The 24,308-nt window shown below is 32.9% G+C and overlaps 1 protein-coding gene across 1 annotated transcript; it reads left to right on the forward strand.

Moving 5' to 3' along the window:
* Window positions 1–15,657: 15,657 nt before the first annotated feature.
* LOC114306961 (strictosidine synthase) lies at window positions 15,658–17,436 on the forward strand. Its single transcript, XM_028252292.2, has 3 exons — window positions 15,658–15,930; window positions 16,452–16,718; window positions 16,802–17,436. Exons 1-3 carry the CDS (start codon window positions 15,707–15,709, stop codon window positions 17,289–17,291), a joined length of 981 nt encoding a protein of 326 aa, XP_028108093.2. The 5' UTR covers window positions 15,658–15,706; the 3' UTR covers window positions 17,292–17,436.
* Window positions 17,437–24,308: the final 6,872 nt, after the last annotated feature.

A 24,308-nucleotide genomic window follows, 5' to 3' on the forward strand; every position in this document is an offset into this window, starting at 1 on the left:
TGAGGTAGCTTAATTTAGCAAGAACTCAGCCAAGTGCAACAGCTAAACCCAGCCATGTATAGCAGCAAAACCACCCACCAAGTCACTACTAATTAGCTATAGCAATGAATCATCTTATTCCCCTGCTACAGAATCTCACCTAATGTAGATTAGATACTCTAATGTTGTGGTTGGAGGATTTGGGGAGGGATTTGGAAAAAGAAAGAGAAAAGGCGTGTGAAACTAGGTGAAATGTATTTATATTTTATTTACATTTCACCTAACTTTTCCTTTTTCCTTTCTAATTCCCTCCTCAAATCCCTCAACCAAACACGGCGTAATCACTAACAGAGTATGATAATCTTGGTGATGCTGATATATATATATATATATATATATAGATATTTAGGAATTTCATAGTATTTCCAAAAGCCACAAGAATCAAAGAAAATCACTAAAATTCTGAGGAAAAAAGAAATTATACTATCAATGAATCAAGTTCATATCTATCTATACTATTATAAAGTGAACAGGAACTTTGGTGTCCTGAAACTTTACTCTCCTCATGCCAAAAAAAGTTAAACAAAGAGATGGGCAAGGTTTGAACCCTTGAACCCATGACCATGGGTTTAAGTACGAGGACTCATACCACTTAAGCTAAGTACACATTATAATATTAATTTCATTATTATTTTTTTTTATTCTTACTTATTTAAATTGCACACACATCGTGTGTGCCACCCACTAGTATATATATATACACACCAAATAAGCTCTTCAAAATTACTTCAAAAAAAAAAAAAATCAAAACCACAAATTGGGGAGCAATAGAGAGAGAATGAGAGTGAAAAGGAGTTACTTGAGAGTAGCGAAGCTAGTGGCGCTAGTGATTGAGAGCAACGACTGCATTGAGTAGAAAAAAACCTGTTAGGGTTCATAAATTAGGGGTGAGGGAGAAAGAGGGATGAGAGACAAGAGACAAGAGACAAGAGACAAGAGATGGATATGAGAACAAGGGTTTGAGTCGGCATTCAGTTAATCAGCCGTAAACAAGAACGAGAGAGAGAGAGAGAGAGAGAGAGAGAGAGAGAGAGACTAAGCGAGCGCGCGAGAGAGAAAGAGGGAGACGCCGCAGAGAGAGAGAGAGAGACTAAGCGAGCGCGAGAGAGAGAGAAAGAGAGAGACGCCGCTGAGAGAGAGAGAGAGAGACTGAGAGAGATACTTTCGCTGCTAGACGCCACAGCACACCGCCGCCTTTGCTGCCCTACGTCGTTGTGTAAGAGAGAGAGAGAGAGATGAGCGCGACTGAGAGACAGAGAGACATATGAGCGACTATGCGCAAGAGGAGAAGAAGAAGAAGAAGGGGGAAATTTTGGGAATAATTTGTTAGTTTTTTTTTTTCGTCGACGACTTGGCAAATGGGCGGGTTTGAACAAATCAAAATAGGATTTGTATTAAAAATTTGTTTCAATTTTTGAAAATTATTTTTTGAGTTTTTAATTAGTATTTTTTTAAAATTTTAAGTGAAATCTTTTAATATTTTAATTAATTAAAATATATTTTAATCAATTAAAAAATGATTACAATATTAAAAAAGTTCATCAAAAATTTTAAAAATAAGGATCGAAACTTGAAAATTAGTTTTCGAAAATAGAAACCAAACGAAATCGATTTGAACTCACCTATTTAATAAAGGGGTTTAAATGGGTTCGGTGGAGATAGAGTGCTAGTGGTGGTGGTGGAGATAGAGTGCTAGTGGTGGTAGTGGAGTGGCGGCGGTGGAAGTGGAGTGGTGGCAACAGTAGTGGTAAAATAAAGCAGTGGTGGTGGAAGAAAAATGGTAGCAGCAACAGTGGTAATGGTAGTGGTGGGATAGTGTTAGTGGTCGTGGTGGTGGAAGTAATAGAGAGGTGATGGTGGTAGTGGTGGTGATGCAGTGGCGGGGGCGGCGATGGTGGAATAGTGGCAGTGGTAGTAATGGTGGTGGTGAAGTAGTAGTGGTGGTGGTGTAACGGTGATGGTGGTAAAGTGGGGACGGTGACAGTGGTAGTAATGGTTGTGGAAGAGAGTTAGTGGCGGCAATGGTAGAGTGGTGATGGTGGTAGTCGAAGATAGGTAGTGGTAGTAGTGATAGTAGTAGTGGAGTGACAACGGTAATGAAGAAGTGGCGACAGTGGTTGTAGAGTACTGGCGGTTGTGGCGATGGAAGTGGATGAGAGGTGGTGGTGGAGTGGTGGTAGCAGTAGCGGCGGTAGTAATGGATCCGTGGCGGCAGAGATGGTGGTGGTGTTGGAGTGGTGGCAATGGTGGAAGAAAAATCCATTTAAACAAGTACTCATGTCTAACCCAAAGAGAGCTTTACAAAATAGGAACTGATTTGGACAAACAAAGAGGACTTCTCAGTTATAGCATGAAACGGCGTAGTTTTGCATAATAAGACTATAGGAGGCGAAATTATTTCCTTGCGGAAAATTTTATATAATGGTGACGAAAATTTTCGTCTCTAAAATGGCGTCCAAATATTTCGCGAAATTTTTCAAGGGCGGGAATTTTTTTTGTGACAAAAAATAAAATATAGAGACGAATAAAATTTTCATCACCTATTGTTTTATTAATTTTAAGCATTTGGTAACGAAATTTGGTTTTTCTCTCTAAAAATACTACAATTGAAGACAGAATCTTACTTTTATCTTTAAAACATGTATATTTGGAGACGAAATTTTTTTTCATCATGCGTTTTCGTTACCAAAAGACTTTTTTTGTTGTAGTGATTTCACTCTAGAGGATCTTAATGCGTTTTGTGAATTACCGTAACATAAAGTTGTGTTATTCTGCTGATCTACCATGCATTAATGCTGGGAAGCTAAAGCATCCTACTTACTTCCCTGTTGAGATGCAATGATGATTTATTATAGTTGTGTTGGATCACGTCTCTCCTTGTTGCTTGTGATGATGTCTCTGGCTAATGCTCAATGTATGAGTTGTTTGTTTTTCACTAAAAGGATGCCAAGATGCATATTTTATTAATTGGTCATGTTAATGTTTTGATTAATGAATAACTGAGGTTTTGGTGGATCTGTGAGTGTAGTTAGGGCATTGCAACATCCATGATTGTCTAGAGCAGCAAAACATCATGGAAACAAATTGAATAAATAAAAGGAAAGGTAGATCTGTTCAAAAAAAATGAATAGATAATGATCAAAGTTCTTTATGGAGTTAAACAAATAAGGGAAAAAATTGAACAAATAAAGAATTTCAACCAATCATATTTGGTCAAATATTTGAAGAGATAAGGAAAAAAAAGTAAACAAATATTCAAAAAAAAATTGAGTAGATAATAAATTAGACAGATAAGGAAAATTTGAATTAAAAGATTAAAAAAGTAAACATGTAGGAAAAAAATTTGAACAGATAAAAAAAAAATTGAGTATTTGAACAAATAAAAAAAATTTGAACAGATAAGGAAAAAATTTGAACTAATAATCAATGAAAGTCAACAGATAAAGTAAGAGGTAAAATTAGAAACAAAATGTCTTCCAAAACTATTAAAAGGATTTCTCACCAAACTATTTCACAAAATGTGAATTTTTTACCAACAAAAAATACCATTAAACCTAATGCTTTATACCCTTATTATCTTGAATTTTTCAACAATTATCTCAAAAAATACTGAGCGAATTAAATTAATTGAAGAAAAGTGCATTGAACAGTTTTCCCCCTTAACTATTGCCTTAAAAAGAATTGAAATTTAGATTTGAAAAGTCTTTGCCAAGAAAAATAGAGTTTTGAGAGATAAAACATGTAGTTGGAAAGTAATATAAACTCCAAAATTTTAGAGTTGTATTCTAGTGGAATAAAATAAAATAAAATAAAATGTAAGTTGCAAAATTTGATAACATGTTTGCTTATTAAAGAGAGTAGTAAACATAATTGGAGGGTTCAATGGTTTTAAGGAAGCAACTCCATTTCGTAGCTTGAAATGGCGTGGGTCGAAAGGCCCCAATTGCTTGGTACACCCACCTTTTCTTTATACACCGGTCTTCCCTTTCCTCATTTGCATCATCTCCTTCACTCCCTCTGTTCATCTCCTCATTTGCATCATCTCCTTCAAGATTTGCATCCCCTTCCCCAAACTCAACAATCCAACAAAAACATAAAAATAAAAATGACCAAAACATTACAAAGAAAAAACATTACGAAGAAAAAATGGAGCTCAAATCACAACATGCAGACACAAAAATCAACACAAAACTTTACATTCAACTTGAATCAGAGTTGCGTAACAGAAAATCTATACAAATACACATTTAGTCCATGAGAATCGAACCAAATTTCATCCAACAAACAGAGGAAAAAAAAATAGCAAATAAATGTATACACTAAAATGTCGGTGATTAACAAGTGTTAGAAGCAGATTAGCTTAAAGCTCAACGTCAAACTAATCTGTGTCACCATTGATGGAGCTCGGTCCGAACGTGACCTTCCTCTGTGTATATACACAGACTTGTCTTCTCCTCTCTTCTTCTTTCTCATTCTCTCATTTTCTCCTTCTGTCTATTTCAGAGAGAGAACAGAGGGAAAAAAAAAGAAAAAAATACCCAAAATGACGTCATTTTGGGTATTTGAGCCATTCGGGCCGCTGTATTTCAAGCTACCAGCCATTTTTCTTAAGGAAACTTGAGATCAACTGTAAATTCTGAGGTCTAAAAGTAGGCCATGTTATTAGAGATTGGATGGTCTAAAGCTAGGCCGTGGGGTTGGTGTGAATAAGAGGATGTGTCGCTACTTTTAGAAAAATGGTTGGTAGCTCGAATTTGTTGGCTCAAAATTGGCCCGAATAGCCAAAACGACGTCGACGACGTCGTTTTGGCTATTTTTTTTTCTTTTCTTTCTTTCTCTGTGTTCAAATACAGAGGGAGAGAAAAGACGAAGGGAGAAAGAGAGAAGAGAGAAGAGGAAGTGGAAGAGGAGAAGGAAAATCGAACCCCACAGATTTTCATCAAGCCAAGCTCCTTCTTCTTCTTCTTAATTCTTCACCAGACCCAGCTCCTCGGTTCGGTTCCGGATTAAAGGTAATTTTTTTGAGGGTTAAAGGTAATTTTGAGGATTAAAGGTAATTTTTTTTTTTTTTTTTTGTTGATGAAGATGATGGTGATGTTGAAGATGATGATGATGTTGTTGCTGATTTGAATCTGAGGATGAAGGGAACAAAAAAAAATTCGAGCCAGATCTGATGATGTTGATGAACAAAAAAAAATCTGAGGATGAAGGAAAAAAAATTTGGGCAGATTTAAAAAAAAAAAAAAGATACCAACAAAGCTTCATTTGGGCAGATTTAAAAAAAAAAAAATCTGAGGATGAATCGGGATTGTTAAAAAAAATCCGGGTTAGCTCATTTTTGTTGATGATCCCAAATTTTGAAAATCTGCGTTGAAACAAAATCTGGTGATGATGTTGATGAAGATGAAAATCTGTGTTTGATAATGAAAAAAAGAAAATTTGTTGATGATGATGATGCTGGTGATGATGTTGATGTTGATGATGCTTGTTCATGTTGAAACCCATTTCTTCTTTTGATGAAACCCAGTTGGTGATGATGTTAATGTTGATGATGGTTGCTAACCCCTTTCTTCTTTCTTCTTTTGATGAAACCCAACCCCTTTCCATTTCTTCTTCTTCTTCAGGACAGAGAGACGGAAAAAAAAAAAAAAAAAAAAACACCAAAACGACGTCGTTTTGGTGTCGAGCCAAATTCGAGCCTTCGAATTTCGAGCTACGAATCGGAACTGCTACTTTTAATTCAATTATCAATAATGTCTCATCAATATATGAAGAATAATTTTGCATATACTATTAATCTTATTAAATATATAATAGCCTAAATGTGATTAATTGTTATAAAAGTAACGATACTTAAATATTCAACATGTAAGTAAGTAACGTTGTTAGTAAAATTTTAACACTGTGTTTGATTGGGAATTTTTTTTAAAAAAAGAAAAATATAGGTGAAATGTGAATAAAATATACATACATTTCATATAATTTCACAAATCTTTTCATTTTTCTTTTTCAAATTCCTTCACAAATACCCCAACCAAACAAAGCCTAAATAAATGTAGAATTGTTTATGGGAAAATTATCCAAAAGTCCCATATTAGCATTAGTAACCCCATTTAGTCCTACCAATTAACACATATACTGATAGATCCCATAGGTGATAACATTATCATTACTAGGTTCTATTTTGATTTATATTTTGATATTATGGTCGCTTCTACCCCTTCATTTACTGCGTTACACAAAATTACAAACAGAGTAGCACGTTGGGTGCATACGGTGGAGACCAAACGTCTTTATATTACAAGCATTTTTTATTCCCCACCCCCCAACCCACATATGAGTTCACACACAACACCTACTTCCTACAAAGAAACCCCACCAATGGAACCCCATCAATGGACACATACTGACACACAAAAACATCTACACACCTATTGTGACACCCAAACACACCTCACTCTAAAAGTCATGCATAACACCGTCTCACAAATACAACACAACAAAAACTACTATAAAGCATTTTCCCAATGTGACACCCAAACACACCTCACTGTCACACGCCACACCTCACTGTCACACGTCACACTGTCTCACAAATACAACACAACAAAAACTACTATAGAGCATTTTCCCAATGTGACAACCAAACACACCTCACTGTCACACGTCACTCTTAAAGTCAATCTAACTGTCTTCACACCGTCATATAACTACAACAAAAGAAAAACTACTATAGGGCATTTTGCTACCGTGACACCCAATCAAACCCCACGCCACAAATTCACATAAAACGTATTCACACATAACCCAACAAATGAGGGCATTTCAGGAAGATACACATACCGCAGGACCAAACGGAGTAATAAAAATATCTAAGGACTAATTGCACCAACATTTCACATTACGAGATTTATCAGTAACTCTCCCATTGTTTATAGGGAGCTTTTTTGATAAATTCACTTTCTAAGGGCTTTATTCCATCTAACCCATACCTTTTTTGACTATTCCATTAGGTCCTATTTGAGATAAGAAGACCAAAATACCATTTTCATCCACTTATGTTCCATTTAGTTCACATTATTTTCTTATGTTTCAATAAGTCCTATGGGTGACATAATTACCAAAATACCCCTAATGTGAATGTTTATACCGTCAATGTGATTGTTCATATCGTCAATGCGTAGGGGCCCGGCCCATGTCGATCCTCGTGGGTGCTCGGAAAAATTCGAGTCGGGCTGGAGCAGGCCCGGTCCGTTGACAATGTGAATATTCACATTGACATGTTAACATTCACATTAATAGGAGTGTAAAATTGACCCGCGTCCCGTGAAGGCGAGAAACCCGCCCGCGGCCCACGGGCAGCCCGGGCGCGGGCCCGGTCCCACCCGTTGACAATGTGAATATTCACATTGACATGTTAACATTCACATTGATAACAATACAAAATTGGCCCGCGGCCCATGGGCGGCCAAAAGCTCGCTCGCGGCTCGGGGCGGGCTCGGCTCGGCCTGTTGACAATGTGAATATTCACATTGACATGTTAACATTCACATTGATAAGAGTATAAAATTGGCTAGCGGCCTAGCGTGGGCCCGACCCGGCCCATTGATAATGTGAATATTCACATTAACATGTTAACATTTATATTGATAAGAGTATAAAATTGGCCCGCGGCCCATGGGCGGCCAAAAGCCCGCCTGCGGCCCAGCCCGTTGACAATGTGAATATTCACATTGACATGTTAACATTCACATTGATAGTAGTGTACAATTAGCTCGCGCCTCGTGGCTGCCCGAAACCCGCCCACGGACCGTGGGCGGCCCGGGGCGGGCCTGATCATTTTTTTTTAATTCTTTTTAATTTTTTCTACCAAAATTTTATTATTTTCCACAAAAAAAGACACTAGGCCTCGGCGCGGGTCGGGCCTCGGACCGAGCCTTGAATGGGCCTTAACCGGGCCGATGGGTAGAGCCGGGCTTCAAAGTGATGGTCCAGGCCCTAGCCTAGGGTCTCGGACTAGACTCGAGCCTGGGCCCAAACGAACCTTTCCCGGGCCGGTCAATGGGTCAAAAAATTAGGCCCAGGCCCTAGCCCTAGCACAAGGGTATTCGGGCTTTGGACGGGCTGATGGATCGAGCCTCGGGTCGGGCCGGTGGGCCTGGGCCTAGCCTCGAGCTTAGGGCGGGCTTGGGCGGGCCTGGCCATTTTTTTTAATTCTTTTTAATTTTTTCTACCAAAATTTTATTATTTTCTACAAAAAAATGCATTGCGACTCGTACGGGCTGGATCTCGGACCGAGCCTTGAATGGGCCTTAAGCAGGCCGATGGACTGGGCTGGGCTTCAAAGTGATGGCCTAGGCCCTAACCTAGGGTCTCGGACATGCTCGGGCCCGGACCCAAACGAGCCTGCCCCAGGCCGTGGGCGGGCTTCGGGCAGCCCACGGGCCGCGGGCCAATTCTACGTTCCTATCAATGTGCATGTTAACATGTCAATGTGAATATTCACATTGTCAACGGGCTGGGCTGGGCCTATCCCGGGTCGCGGGCAAGCTTCGGGCAGCGGGCAAATTTTACACTCCTATCAATGTTAATGTTAACATGTCAATGTGAATATTCACATTGTCACGGGTCGGGCCAAGCCCGCTTCGGGATGCGGTCGGGCTTCGGGCTGCCCACGGGCTGCGGGTCAATTTTATACTCTTATCAATGTGAATATTCACATTGTCAACGGGCCGGGTCGGGCCCGCCCTGGGCCGTTGGCCAATTTTATACTCTTATCAATGTGAATGTTAACATATCAATGTAAATATTCACATTGTCAACAGGCCGGGCTAGGCCCGCCCCGGGCCGCCTATGGGCCGTGGGCGGGTTTCGGGCAGCCACGAGGCACGGGCTAATTTTATATTCCTATCAATGTGAATGTTAACATGTCAATGTGAATATTCACATTGTCAACGGGCCGGGCCGGGCCCGCCCCGGGTCGCGAGCCAATTTTATACTCTTATCAATGTGAATGTTAACATGTCAATGTAAATATTCACATTATCAACGGGCCGGACCGGGTCCGCCCCGGGCCGCAGGCCAATTTTACACTCCTATTAATGTGAATGTTAACATGTCAATGTGAATATTCATATTGTCAACGGGTTGGGCCCGCCCCGGCTCGCAAGTGGGTTTCGGGCCGCCCACGGGCCAATTTTACATTCCTACTAATGTGAATTTTAAAATATGAATGTTCACATCATAAAATTGCTAACCGTTCAAAAAATATTTATAAGGGTATCAAAATTATATATAAGGGCATAAGTGTCCAAGAAAATAGTGTAAATCATGAAAAGGACTTTATGGAATAAAACTATACATACATAGGACTAAATGGGTTAAAAAATTCCTTCATGGACTTCTTGGGTTAAAACACTTCTAAATGCGATTTATCAATAAAAATCCCTTGTTTATTTATATATGAATTGCGTGATTGCAATATCCAGGATTAAAATTTTTTTTTCTCTTGAAAATGAAAATTTTATTATAAATATATAAGAATATCAATTTTATTTGTATAAAATTTAAAAAATATTTTAACGCTGTGTTTGGTTGGGAGATTTGAAAAGGAAAAGAAAAAATATAGGTGAAATGTGAATGAAATATACCTACATTTCATATAATTTTACAAACTTTTTCATTTTCCCTTTTTAAATTCCTTTCCAAATCCCCCAACCAAACAAAACCTAAATAAATGTAGAATTGTTTATATATGAGTTGCCTGATTGCAATATTCAGGATTAATTTTTTTTTCTCTTGAAAATGAAAATTTTATTTTAAAAATATCAGAATATCAATTTTATTTGTATAAAATTTTAAAAATATAGTTAATAAATATATTTTTAGAGACCAAATAATTTGAGAAAATATCAAAAAGATGGAAAGTAAAAAACATAATTACAAACTTATAAAAGTACAAGTGATTTATGCATTGGATTGTGCAAATAAGTGTTATACTTTTTATGAACAACAATGCTAGGGAGCACCCCCCCCCAGTGCCACGTGTCAGTCTGGGGTTGGCTGAAATCCAAAAAAAAAAAAAATTGTTTTTTGGGCCAATCACAGCAGACCCCCAGCACCCCCACTGGGGTCTGAAGCTTTATTCTTTTATGAATTTGTAATTATTTTTTTTACTTCCCAAGTTTTTGATATTTTTTCAAATAATTTCATGCCAAAAAAGTTTAACGAAATTTTTGGTTCTAAAAAGATGATAATTCGTTAAAAAATGTCTAATTTTATTACTAAAAAAATAACAATGGCACTTTCCGCAATTAAAATATTGGATAAATTACACTGACACTCCCTCAGATTTCTGTTTAATACAGATTCCTCATTCACGTTTGAAAAATTACATTCTCCTCCCTGAGATTTGTAATCTCATTACAAATTGTCCCTTGGATAGCTGATATCATACCCTAAAATTTTTTAACTGACCATTTTGCCTTTTTTTTCTACTATTTCTTCTTCCTATCATCATGACTACATTCTATAATTTTCTATCATTAAATTCTACCTAAACATATTCTTATTGAGTGATGATATATAGACATAAATTTTGTATAAAATTTTCAAACATAATGATAAAGCTTAATGGTGATCTTTCACTTTAAAACAAAACACCCATAAACATGATTTATATTTACAACCATATCACCATCACAATATTTTTATAATATTTTTGTATAAATTTTTATGTATGAATATAATTTTTTATTTTTATTTTCACTATCATTTTTTTTTTGTCTATTCACTCACATTTATTACAGTATTATCAAACACCACCATTTATATTTATTACATTATTACTGAATTTTTGTATTTTTGTATTTGGTGAATTGAAAAAAAAAATTACAAAATATTATACTTTTAAGTATATTTAGATTAGATGTATCTAAAAAATAAAAAAATTTGTCAAAATATTAAAAAAAAAATTAGTAAAAATAAAAAAACACTAGAAAGAAAGAAATTCAATTTTTTGTTTGAGTTAAACCAAAGAAGATGATTGTTATTTCTCTTGAAATGACATGTATAGAATATTAGCGTTATTTTATATGTATAAAAGTTAAGGAGCAAATATATCATTTTAATCTGATAGGGGGTAAATGTAATTTTTCAAACGTAGGAGAAAAATTTGTATTAAATAGAAATCTCAAGGGGTGTCAATGTAATTTATCCTAAAATATTTCATCACTAATTTTGTTTTTAAAATTTTAATTTGTTATAATATGCTTGTTTGACATCAACTCATTACGTGGACAATCAAAACTTAAATATATTATAAAATATGTTTAGTTTTTAAGTTGAGTTGAATAATTTATTAACTCCAAGGGGATTGACTTAGCGGGAGGAGAAGGTAATCAAAAAGCTTACTTCATAGAAGGTTGCATGTTCAAATTTCACAAAAGTCAAATATTCCAAACCTTGAGGCCACCGAACGTTTGTCTGGTCATTAATTTCAAAACCTCGAGATTAGTGAAAGTGCGTGTAATAAAAAAATCAATTTACTTGAATTCAATTCGTGATGAATTTAATTAAAATTCATTTCAAATCAACTCAAAAAGTAAACACACAATACTTAAATGTATTTTTAAACTCATAAAATTTTCATCACAAATGTAAATAACCTACTACTCAGTTCAATTTGAATCATTGAAGAACAATTTAAAATAATTTTCAAGAAACTAAATTATTTGTATAAGTATTCTAAAACAATCTTTAATGTATTGTGCATTATGGACTATGGAGATGATAGGCTACTTTGAGAAATGTTTGGGGACCATTGTATTAAATGTTTCATAGAAAACAACAATATTAAAGTGGGAATGTGGGCTTCAGCCCCCTATCTCCGGTTAGGTCCGCCCATAATTTCAAGTTGGTCCGCTCGAAGTTTTTTAAAGATAGACCAGTAAAAAATAGTAAAATGTAAGATCGTGTTTGTCGCTAGATTTAAATGGGAGAATTACTTGTATATTTTAATAGGTAAAATTATTATTTAATTGATCTTATAAAAATTAATGATGTTTTTATTAAATACTATTAAAAAAATTATTAATTGTTAATTTTTAACGACTGTTTAAAAATTATCACAAAAAAATATTATTAATTATAAGTTTTAATGATAGTTTAAAATAACTGTCATAAAAATATTACTAATTTCGAACTTTTAACAATAGTTTGAAAATTTTGTCATTAATTATAAGTTTTAGCGAAAATTTGTAAAAACCGTGACAGGAAAAAGTTACTAACTGTCAATTTTTAGCGACATATGTAAAAAAATCGTCACAAAAAATTATTTTTAGTAACAATTTTATTAGGATTTATTTACAATAAGAGTTGATAGAAATTAAGGTTAACTATTAAGATCTATCGATAATTTACTTTATTTAAATTATAAAGTTAAAAAAAATTTGGAAAGATGAAAAGAGATAGAAAAAAATTTCACTTATATTTTGTTTACATTTTTGTTGTTCTCTCTCTCTTTCGGAATGTTCACTTCAATTTCGGTGAGATGTCCATGTCTCTCAATTACTTAATAAAAGCAGGGTCAGTGTTGTTCAAATAAAAATTTTCGTTATATAATTGATTGAGAAGGCAGAAGCTCTAGTTTCAGCTATTGGCGCTATTTGATGCAGTTTATTATAAGTTAAAAGTTGATAATTAAAAAGTAAAAATTAAAAATATTTCTTTCTTAACTTTTAAATATTCAGCTTTTCTCAATTTATTTAAGCTAGTTTTACCTAAAAAACTATAAACAGAAGTTGTACTAAATAATCTGACACGAATTTTAAAACTAAAAGAAGTTATAATCACTCTTTATAATCTACACCAAACTCCTCTGTGTACCCACCTTGGGTTCACTTTTTTGTTGATACAAACTGTATAACTTTTATATTTTAGGAATAAATAATGTGATTCAAACATCATTACAATAAATTAAAAATTTTAGAGACAAAAATTTAGGATAGGGATGAAATATATTAGCTGTCAGAATGTTATTATTGTGTTTTTGGTAATAAAATTAGATATTTAGTAATAAATTTTGGGACATTTACACACAGGTTTTAATTTATGAACTTATACTTCTTTAAGTCTTAACTAAGATTTTTGGACCTTCAAGTTTCATTAAATTTTTGATAGTCGAAATTGCCCTTCAAATAATGATTGTTCATCATTTATGATTATATATAAAGAAACATGATAATTTGATATTTATTTTGATTTTGAAAACTTCAAAACATCACTTTTCAAATTGAAAGAAAAAAAAAAAAAAAAAAACCTATAAGTTTTTTTTTTGAAAAAATTGAATAATTTTTTTTTGCAAAATCAAAAACTTTATGTCTATAAAGGAGCATGATAATGAAACGTTGATGTGCAAAATTGAAAAATGAAAAAACTGATAATGTTCTCAATTTTAAAACTAGAAAAAACTAATAATCTTCAGTGTGATTGGTTTCAGCTTTCTAAAAACTGAGTTTTTTATTTTTTTTGTTTTTAGTGAATATTTTTAAAATTTTAACTTTTTTTTTTACTTTTTTAGATGCACCTTACTTAAATGTATCTAAAAAGTAAAATATTTGTGAAAAAGTATTTTAAAACATTAATAAATACACCAAAATACAAAAAAAAAATATATTGAATTTTCATTTTTTTAAAATATATTTTTAATATTTAGTGAATTTTTTTTTTATTCACGAAAATTAGACTTTTTAAGTGTATTTATGCTAGGTGTCTAAAAATTAAAAAAATTTCTTAAAATATTAAAAAAATTCCGTAAAAATAAAAAAATACAAAAAAAGAAGAAAGTATAATTTTCTGAAAAGAGTTTTTAAAAAACTAGAAACAAACATAGTGATTGGTTTTATTGGATAGTTGAATCAAACCAATAAGTAGAAGGGCAAAAACGTTTAATCTAATGCTCTATTATTTTTTTTTATCAATTAGTGAAACAATTACCTGAAACATTACTATGCAAAAATTGATAATGTTCATAATTTTAAAAATTGGAAAAAACTGATAATATTTTAGATTTTACTAAATATGACTTATTGATTTAAAAAATCTTAGATAGGATTTGAGTTACCGTAACATTTGTAAATAGGAGTTTTAGGTAATTAACTCATGAATTTTTGTACTTTTGGGGACCAAAATTTGTCCAAAAAATTAAATTTTTTGGCACAAAATTATTTTGTCACTAAAAATACATTTATTAGCTATATTTTCAAAATTTTGTCGTTCAATGTATTTTTTTTTTCCTTTTTGAGATGATCTCTAGTGATTATTCTTGTGACAATCGGAATTAGGCTCCTAATATTTTTTGTAACAAGATTTCATAAGATAAAAAAATTTAGTTCATAAAACTCTTACATATTGTAATACATGACGTGGGTAGCAATAACTGAACAATATGACATTTTTATATTTTATTTTATGAATAATCGCTTAAAATTTTTTAACAAGTAAACAGTTTGAATCAACAAAGTGGACTCGAAATAAGTTCATCATGGTACAAAGTGGATCCTCCATTTCAGATAGTAGACTGGGAGAAGTTTCAACGTTGATTGAGAGTATAGCAAAAAAAATGTCATATAATAATCGAAGACTACTGAATATAATCTGTAAGACTTCGATAGACAGTAAAAATTCAATTATCTTAGAGTAATGCTCAATTCCATTTATATATTGACACTTAACACATTACCTTCTAAAATCTCAACACAAAAGTCATGAATTTTATAATTTAAACGAATAACTATTACTTTGGAGTATCATTTGGACTTGCTCTAAAAGTATTAAATAATTTCACACTGCAAATAAATTATGATATGTTATAATGCGTCCTTACCCGTCCAAGCATCTAATTTTTAGTGTTTAACATCTATTAATTTTTTTTTTATATCTAACCCCCCCTCCCCCAAAAAAAAAAAAAAAAATTCTATCTATACATCCTGTTTGGTAACCATTCTATTTTCAATTTTTAGTTTATATTTACAAAAATTTTAAAAATTATCATAAAAACTTGTTTGATAATTTTTTTAATTTATAAATGGTTGTCTCAATTTATAAATTTGAGGAAAAAATGTAAACTCAAAAAATGAGTTACGTTTTCAGTTTTCAATTTTTTTTTCAAATAATTTATTTTCAAATAATTTTTTTCAAATATTTTTTTTCAATTAATTTTTTTTTTCAAATAATTTTTTTTTCAAATATTTTTTTAATTAATTTTTTTTCCAATTAAAATTTTTTTCAATCATTATTTTTAATTAATTTTTCTTTCAATTATAATGTGTTTGATCTCATTGTCATAAATAATAAAAATAAATATAAACATTTTAGGTCTGAACAAACATATTTTTTAGTTTATGTTTTTAAATTTTTTTGAACATTTTGTTCAAATCAAATACATTTATAATTTATGTTTTTCTAAAAATAAATAAAAATCAATTTATAAATTTTTTGTAAATATAAATAAAAAAGATAAACCTTACCAAACGCTACCTTAGTACATATTTCCTACTTCCATTTATTCACTCAACTTAAGTCTTAAAAAAAGGGGGGCTTCAGAACTAGTTCATGTGCCTATATATACTTTCAAGGTCTTCTTTGGCTTTCTCATCCAAAGAACACAATGGCCAGCAAGCTCTTTATCTTCATATTTTTCAGTTCTCTTCCATTTGTTGTTCTTTCTCAATCTTTCAGCACGATTCAATTGCCACAAAATGTAAGAGCTCCGGTGTCTCTCACCTTCGACCCCCTTGGAAAAGGACTTTATGCTGCTGTCTCCGATGGCAGGATTCTCTGGTTGAATTCTAAATTTGGTTTCACAGATTTTGCTTATACTGCACCAACTAGGTAAGCAGTTCTTCTACCAGCACAAAAATTAATTATATAATCAGACACAATCCTAAGGTTATACATGCCTAGGCTTTTTCAACATGTAAATGCAATCATATGAAGCTAGGGTCATGACCCAAAAAAAAAATAAAAATAAAGAAAAAGTGAAGAACTTCAATGTAAACTTTCATGTGGTTTTTTTTTTTGATATGTAAAAATAGAACTTTTATAGATGTGAAAATATAGTAATGCATTCAATTTCATCAACAAAAGAAGCTGCATCATGGCTAAACGAACATACCCCCCATTAAGTTCATTTTAACAATCATATATAATCATGCATATTATTCAAAAGTACATAAACATTAGGAAATAATTTCCACATGAGATGAACAAAAAAGGAAAAACAATACACAACTCACAAATTCTTTTACATAAGAATGTCTAGAATGTTGTGTTGGCAGTATTACATTCATTCTAACTAGGGTTGGCAAATAGGAAACTTTTTTTTACTAATTTTGCTTTGATTTCTTGTTTAGGACCAAGCAATTGTGTGATGGTACAACTAACCCAGATTTGGGACCTGTATGTGGCAAACCATATAGTCTGAGCTTTAGCAGGAGAGGCGATCTCTACATTGTTGATGCTTATTTTGGGCTCCTAGTAGTTGGACGTAATGGAGGGCTTGCGACCCAACTCGCCACTAGCGCAGAAGGAGTGCCATTTCGCTTCCTTACTGCTTTGGATGTCGACTTACTCACTGAAATTGTTTATTTCACAGACTTCAGCACAACATTCGAGCTAAGGCAAATTCCTCGTTTATCATTTCCATTTCAAACCAGACCTCTTCACCCTAGACTTATTGGTTTTTTTCATTATGTTCATGCAGAAATATAACGCAGCCAGGCGTACCTCCTGATGCAACGGGAAGGTTTATGAAATATGACCCTCGGACGAGGCAGGTCACCGTGTTGCTAAGAGGGCTCTCACGTCCTAGTGGGGTAGCACTGAGTTTGGATCGATCATTTGTGCTCGTTTCAGAGAATTCTGCGAATAGAATTCTAAAGTATTGGCTAAGAGGCCCTAAAGCGAATACCGCGGAGATCCTTATAAGCCTTCCTGCAGCACCAAACCAAATAAGAAGGAACCCAGTGGGAGATTTTTGGGTGCCAATGAGGGTAGTGGCCAATCAACAACCAACATCGGTTATTATGCCTATAGGTTTAAAGATCAATCGATTTGGATTAGTGTTGGCAAGTATATCTTTCTCCGCGCAATACTACAATGTTAGTGTCAGTGTGGCGATAGAGCTTAAACATGCATTGTATACTGGCTCTAGTTTTAATGCTGTTGATTTTGTTGGTGCTTATACGATCTGAAAAGCCATGGTTACCTCAAATGACTAGCTACTAGTACACTACTAAATAAGACATTGCGGCTAGAGATCGACCTTGAATGTTTTTTTTTTTAAAATCTTTGTTAAATAATGAAAAGTATGGCTGGGGAGAAAAAATTGTGGTTCAATATCCTTGAGCATTCCTTTTTCTGAATTTTGTTTTCCTAAATAATATAAGAATTTGTAACCTCTTCATCACTTTTATTCATAAAAATTTCTAACATTCTGACTTGGGTAATTATTTAGTAGTCTCCTAGACTTTGAACCACCAATTTTTCAACCAAATTCATTAATATATCATGTCTAATGCAATGGAAAAGGACAAACTACCAAAAAAAAAAAAAAAAAAAAATCTCAAAGTTAGACCCATTTAACAAAATAAATTTTGAAATTTTAATTTTATCAATTTAAACTCTAATTTTCTTATTAGTTTTTAATGTAAATCATTAGTGTATTTTTGTTAAGTAAAACCAACAAAAAATATTATATTTTAGTTATTAAACTCAATATCTAAAATATTTTTTTCATTGAGTTTAATAACAAAATATCATTTTTTTGGGTCGATTTTATCTAAAATTTAACTGATTTTAATATTAAAATAGACAGATGCTTTAAATTAAAAATAAATAAAAATTTAAATTTAAATTGGTAAGATAAAATATTCGAAATTTATTTTGTTATAAAGATCAAATTTTAAGATTTTTTTTTATTTTTATTTTTTGATAATATTTTGACGAATGATCAAATGGAAAATTTGTGGTCCTACCTTTGCTTGTTGGAAGCGAGGTATTCCAATTGCATCTTTAAGCCCACAAATAGGGGTGGGCATGATGGGCCAGGCTCGGTTGGCCCGATTATTCTGTATATAACAAATCGGCCTGGCCCAATGATTGCATCTTACGACCAATCTCTGTTGGACTCTTATTCAATTAAAACAAAGTTTCACAATTGAGTAATGTTAGTAATTTTAAAAATTCTAATACAAATTTTATTAAATATCTCATATGGGTGTGAGACCCATACAATGTAAGTCTCATGTGAGTTCATACCCATGCGAAATATTTGTTAAAATTTTTGAGATCTCTACAATTGCAAATCGAAATACAGAGCAACCAAAGGTGTACAAGAGTCGTAGTGACATATGCACATGTTCAACTCTTGCAATTCGAAACTTGTGTAACCACAATTTCCTTAAAACATATTTGCCGCTTTCCTAATAGATATTGGAGGTACGTCACCGTCTGTCTCTCAAAATACGACGATCAAAACCAGTTAGAGCAGAAACACTTTCTGAATAGTTTCGAAAAACTTTAACAATGGCAACACTCTCTCATACATGATGAATAGTATAGGTAGATTGACAGTATAGCTAGAGAGCAAAATTCTGAGAGGGCAAAACTGATAAAATAAAATCCACGTTAAATATAGAGGTTACACACTATATAGGCATGTGCGTAAATTCGTAAAGTTGGTGGGCCACCAACCCGGCCCAACCCAAATCTTATCTAGTCCAGCAAGCCTCAAGCCTAAGTATATGATCCATACACTCGGACAGGGCAAGCATGAGCCCATGGCACTTTTTGCATAACCAACTTAGACCATAATTTTGACCCAAACTCATCATTGAAAAATCCATAACTTAATTCTTTCGAAAAATTTAGATGCTCCAAAGGACTCACACCTTGTCAAAATCTTAGGATTTAATTAATGTTTTTCTCTATAATTAATGTGGGATAAGTAGTTACACACCTTCCTTAATACCTCATTCATGAGGCCAACTTTATGAGTCAAGTTCTTATTTAAATCTTAATAGTTTTTGATTATTTTTTTTTGTAGTGTAAAGATCTTATTGTAAAGAATTTAAACTCACTTGGACCCACCTCAACCAGTGGTTGAAATCCAATTTAATTTTACATTAAAGTGACTAAAAAATTATTTTTTTCCAACAACTATAACCCTTCCAATGCAGTAATGGCTCCTTCGATTATTTTAATTAAAAAGTCAATAAAAAACATTTGAAAAAAAAAAATCAATTCATATAAAAAATTCAAAGATGATACAAAAGTCAACACTTTATTTTTTTACGTTTTTCCTGTAAAAATATTAAAATATTCTTTAATTTCTTTTACCTTATATTTTAACTAACAAAAGCACTTCCCAATCAGGTCGTGAATTTCATTGAGAAACAAAACATTCTATTGGCACAAGCTAATTACTTATGATGATTTTTTTTAAATGGTGTTATATCTTCCTAATAAATTATTTCTATTTTGATTTTTAATGAGATGAAAGAGAGATAGAGAAATGAGTGACGAAGACTAAAAAGTGGGGTCCATTCTCTCTTTAATGAGGTAATGGATCCCATTTCTCACTTCTCATCTCTCCCATCTCTATCCCTCTTCCACTTTTATTAGAGATAAAAATGAGAGTGATATATTAAGGAATACAACACAACTATTTGTTTATTTACTTTTACTTTCTTTCTAAATTTGTTCAATTACTCATGACATTGCAATTACAATAGCATAATTTAAGAAAGATATATATAAGTACATTTTTTCTTTCCAAATTAATGTTCCATTGTAAACCAATCATAATGACATTAAGAGGAAAAATAAACAAAATATTTTGAAAAATATTAGGGATCCCAAATGTTTTATCAAATGTCTTAGATGGGTGTGGGACCTACACCATGTGGATTCCACACCTATATGAGACATTTAGTTGAATATTTGAGATCTCTAACATTACTCAAATATTTTAGTGAATCATACCCAGTTATTTAAGGCATTGCAATTATAATATATAATTTTTACTTTCTTTCAAAATTTAAATCAAATTACACATGAAATTCCAATTATGTGATATATAATTTGAGGAGTACGAAATCTGATAATATTGTTTTCTGTCCAAATTTATGTTCAATTATGATGGGATAATTTATGTCCAATGATACTATTATTTGTGGCACCTCATGGAAGTTTAAGAGTTTAACAAAAAAGTATATAAAATCTTAATGGGTTAATTACACATTTCATTTTTATAGTTTAACTCAAAATTTACTTTGGTTTTAATTATTTTAATTTAAACAATTTAGTTCTTATATTTTAAGGTCAATTTTAATTTGGTCATTCTATTTAAATTTTTGTTAATTTGTCTATTTGCACACTTTAGAAAATTGACGAGTGTTCTAAACTTGTTATTTTTAAAATGCAAGTTGAATAGAATGATCAAATTAAAACTATATTTAAAATATAGAGACCAAATTATTCAATTTAAAATTATAAAAAATGTAAAATTTAGATCAAACTAGTTCGATGAAAAGTATAATTAACCCAACCTTAATTTTTGACCAATTAAAATGAAACAAGTAATGACATATCCACATCACTGGAAATTAAATTTGGGAGTAACGTTTTAAAAGTTTTAAATACTTTCCTATTGCATAATATTTCAGACTCAACAAGTCTGTGTTATTACTGGCACCTCATGAAAGTTCAAGAGTTTAACATAAAATTATATAAAACCTTAATGGGTTCATTACACATTCATTTTTATAATTTAACTCAAATCTTATTTTGGTCCTTATTGTTTTAATTTAAACAATTTAATCCTTACATGTAATGCCCCAAAATAAACCAAACGTTAAGTCCTATCAAATGGGCCAGCTATATGACTCTTTCTTCTCCACGCAACTCTATCAAAGGCCATTTCGTTAGTCAAATTAAATATATCCATATCTCTATTTACAATGTTAGCCAACGTTAATCACGGCCTACCTGGTCTCCTAACACTTTCATCTACCGTCACTGCATTGCATCTCTTCACTGTTGAATATGACCAAACCATCTCAATTGATTCTCTCTTAACTTATCTTCTATCGGTGCCACTCTTACACATTCTCGAATATACTCATTCCTAATTCTGTCTTGTCTAGTTTTGCCACACATCCACCTTAACATCCTTATATTTTATCTACATGTCGTTTTTTAGTTACCCAACACTTCGTCGCATACAACATCATGGGTTTAATAGCTGTTCTATAGAACTTACTTTTTAGTCTAGTGGGTATTCATTTATCGCACAGTATCCTCGACGCACTTCTCCACTTACACCATCCCGCCTTAATCCTATGGGCCACATCCGCATCAATCTCCTCTGCTGTTGTGATAATCGACCTTAAAATAATTATAATAAACCAATCGTAATAATAATTAAATAGCAACATAAATCAAAGTATGATATCCTTCCATTTCATGAAATTCAGTTGTACAAAAGAGATGGCACATGCGAGTATACATTCATAAGTTCTAACCTTGAATCTGTAGCATGTGTCAATAACAAAAAGAAGAAGTAGAAGTTAAATCGATAATGGAAATGTCCTGAAGGCTACAACTTTGCAAGACAACGCTTAGTTGCATCAAAAGTGAGTCTTAAGCTCAATACATATAAAGCCCTAGGCTTGTATAACTATTAAATACCAAATAACAAAACCGAGCCTTCAGCTCTATAGTTTTCCCAAGCTAAGCCCTTGGTGAAGGCATCTTACCAACATTTGAAAATGGTTTTCCTATATATGGTGAGCCAAAACCTAGTAGAAATAATCCAACACAATATATAAATTTTAACAAAGATATAAGGGTGAAATGCATATGCGATACTCATGTCAAAACGGTTTACATTTCTTTCTCAAAATCATTCCATGCTCAACTTATATCACAATTCTCAAATCATATTCTTTATCATTAGAAACAAGGGAGAATTCTCAAATTGATACAACCTTTCACGAATATTTCGTCTGCCGGAAATCGTTAAACGACACCTATGTAAATGTAGTTTATACAAGCACTACTATTGCCATTTTCTAGATATTTCGTCTGCGGGAATCGGTACTCATGTATACGAGCGTTTTTCGGGACTTTCACCTTGGATACACAAGCCAACTTAGTTTGATGACACACACCGTTTTCCAATATTCACTAATTTTCTCAATTTCATATACATATGCAATGTATTAAATGAGCAACAATGTTCAATGCACAAAGATGAGAAAGAAAATAGTTTTAATTCACCTAATCCTCACGCAATTTCTACGACAATCATAGCTATCCTTCACCGATAACCTAAAACAGATATATAAAATCTCTAATACAGATAAACTTTCCAAATTTCAAGGTGAGTGATAATACATATCAAACTCCACAATCTATATCAATATCCATCACATTCCCAACATTAATTCCATTTATTTATATGAAATAAATATTTAAAACATTTAGGTCAAACCCTTTTTTCTTCCAAAATCCAATCAAAGTATCAAAATCAACAATTTTATTACCACTCAACCTTATTTCCACTCCCATAACCATTTTCCATACAACAATTTGAAAACCCCGATTTTGATTTTAAACCAAAACTTTAGGTTTCTTCAAAATCCTCAAAAATCACAAGATTGTTTTATAAAAACAAATAGTTAAGTTAAAAATCATAAAAGAGTGTAGAGAATCCCTACCTCAAAGTTAGAAAACAAGAAAAGCACGGATGAAACTCGAACGAAGCCGAAATCTAACTCTATTCGGATGAAAATGAATTCTAGGTGAGTTCTACCTTTTTAACAAAGGGAGTTGGGTGGAGAAATTGGTAGATCTCGGTGTATTTGTAGAGAGAGACAGAGACAGAGAGAGAGTGAGTTTTAGAGAGACAGTGTTTTAACTTAGGGTTTTGAAATGTTTTATAGAGAGAGATATGAAAAAGTGATGTAAAATGACTTTTTTACGAACTGATATACGCACAGCTCGTTCGAGTGAAAGAATTGTCGCTCGAGCGACTAGACACAATAAGTTGTTTCGCTCGAGCGCAAGAAGTTTCACTCGAGCGCATAATACACACTCTCAGAAGTTTTACAGACAGAAGATCGTTGCTCGAGCGCAAGAAGTCTCGCTCGAGTGAAGAACGCTGCCTCCCCAGTATCTCTGCAAGCCTACAAAAGTACTAGGAGCTCACAAAACTCGCTTGAATATAAGAAGCTTCGCTCGAGCGAAGAGGTCAAATTCTGGATAACAACAGTTTGAACCAACTAGCAATCAACCTGTTCCAAACGCAACAAAGATACTCCAATACTCAAACTCAATGAGAAACAAGGTGAAACACGATATGAATATCTAAACAAGACAAATGAAATCCAGATTCAAAACATCAACGGGTCGGGTCCAAATCAGGAACGCTATATACATTTTAATAATTTCAATTTGATTATTCTATTTGAATTTTTGTTAATCTGTCCATGTGTAGACTTTAGAAAATTGACAACTGTCCTAAACTTATTATTTTTAATATCCAATTTGAATAGAATGATCAGATTAAAATTGCATTTAAAGTATACAGATCAAATTGTTCAATTTGAAACTATAGAAAAAAAAATAAAATTTAGATCAGACTAGATTGATGAAAAGTATAATTAACCCAATCTTAATTTTCGACTAATTAAAATGAAACACATAATGACATACAACTATCCATGTCACTGGAAATTAAATTTAGGAGTAATGTTTTAAAAGTTTTAAATACTTTCCTATTGCATTGTGTTTGGTAACGTTTACGTATTCAGTTTATATTTACAAAAATTTTATAAATTGATTTTTGTTTATTTTTTGTTTATTTTTAGAAAAACATAAACTACAAACATGTTTGGTAATTGACAAAATGTTTAAAAAAATTTAAAAATATAAAAAAGAGTGAGAAATGGCAAGTGGCGGCGGAAGACGGTGGTGGAAAGTGGTGACGGTAGGTGGTGGGTAGTTGGTGGTGGCGGGTGGTGGCAGGTGGGTGGTGGTGGTGGTGGGTGGGTGGGTGATGGTGGCCGGTGGTGGGTGGTGGTGATGGTGATGGTGGTGGCGGGTAGTGGTGGTGGTGGGTGGGTGGGTAACGGTGGCGGGTGGTGGGTGGTAGCGAGTGGATGGTGGTGGCGGATGGCGGGTGGCGGGTGGTGGGTGGTGGTGGC

Source organism: Camellia sinensis, chromosome 15 (assembly GCF_055761805.1).
Source record: "Camellia sinensis isolate YWXY chromosome 15, ASM5576180v1, whole genome shotgun sequence".
Lineage (NCBI taxonomy): Eukaryota > Viridiplantae > Streptophyta > Magnoliopsida > Ericales > Theaceae > Camellia > Camellia sinensis.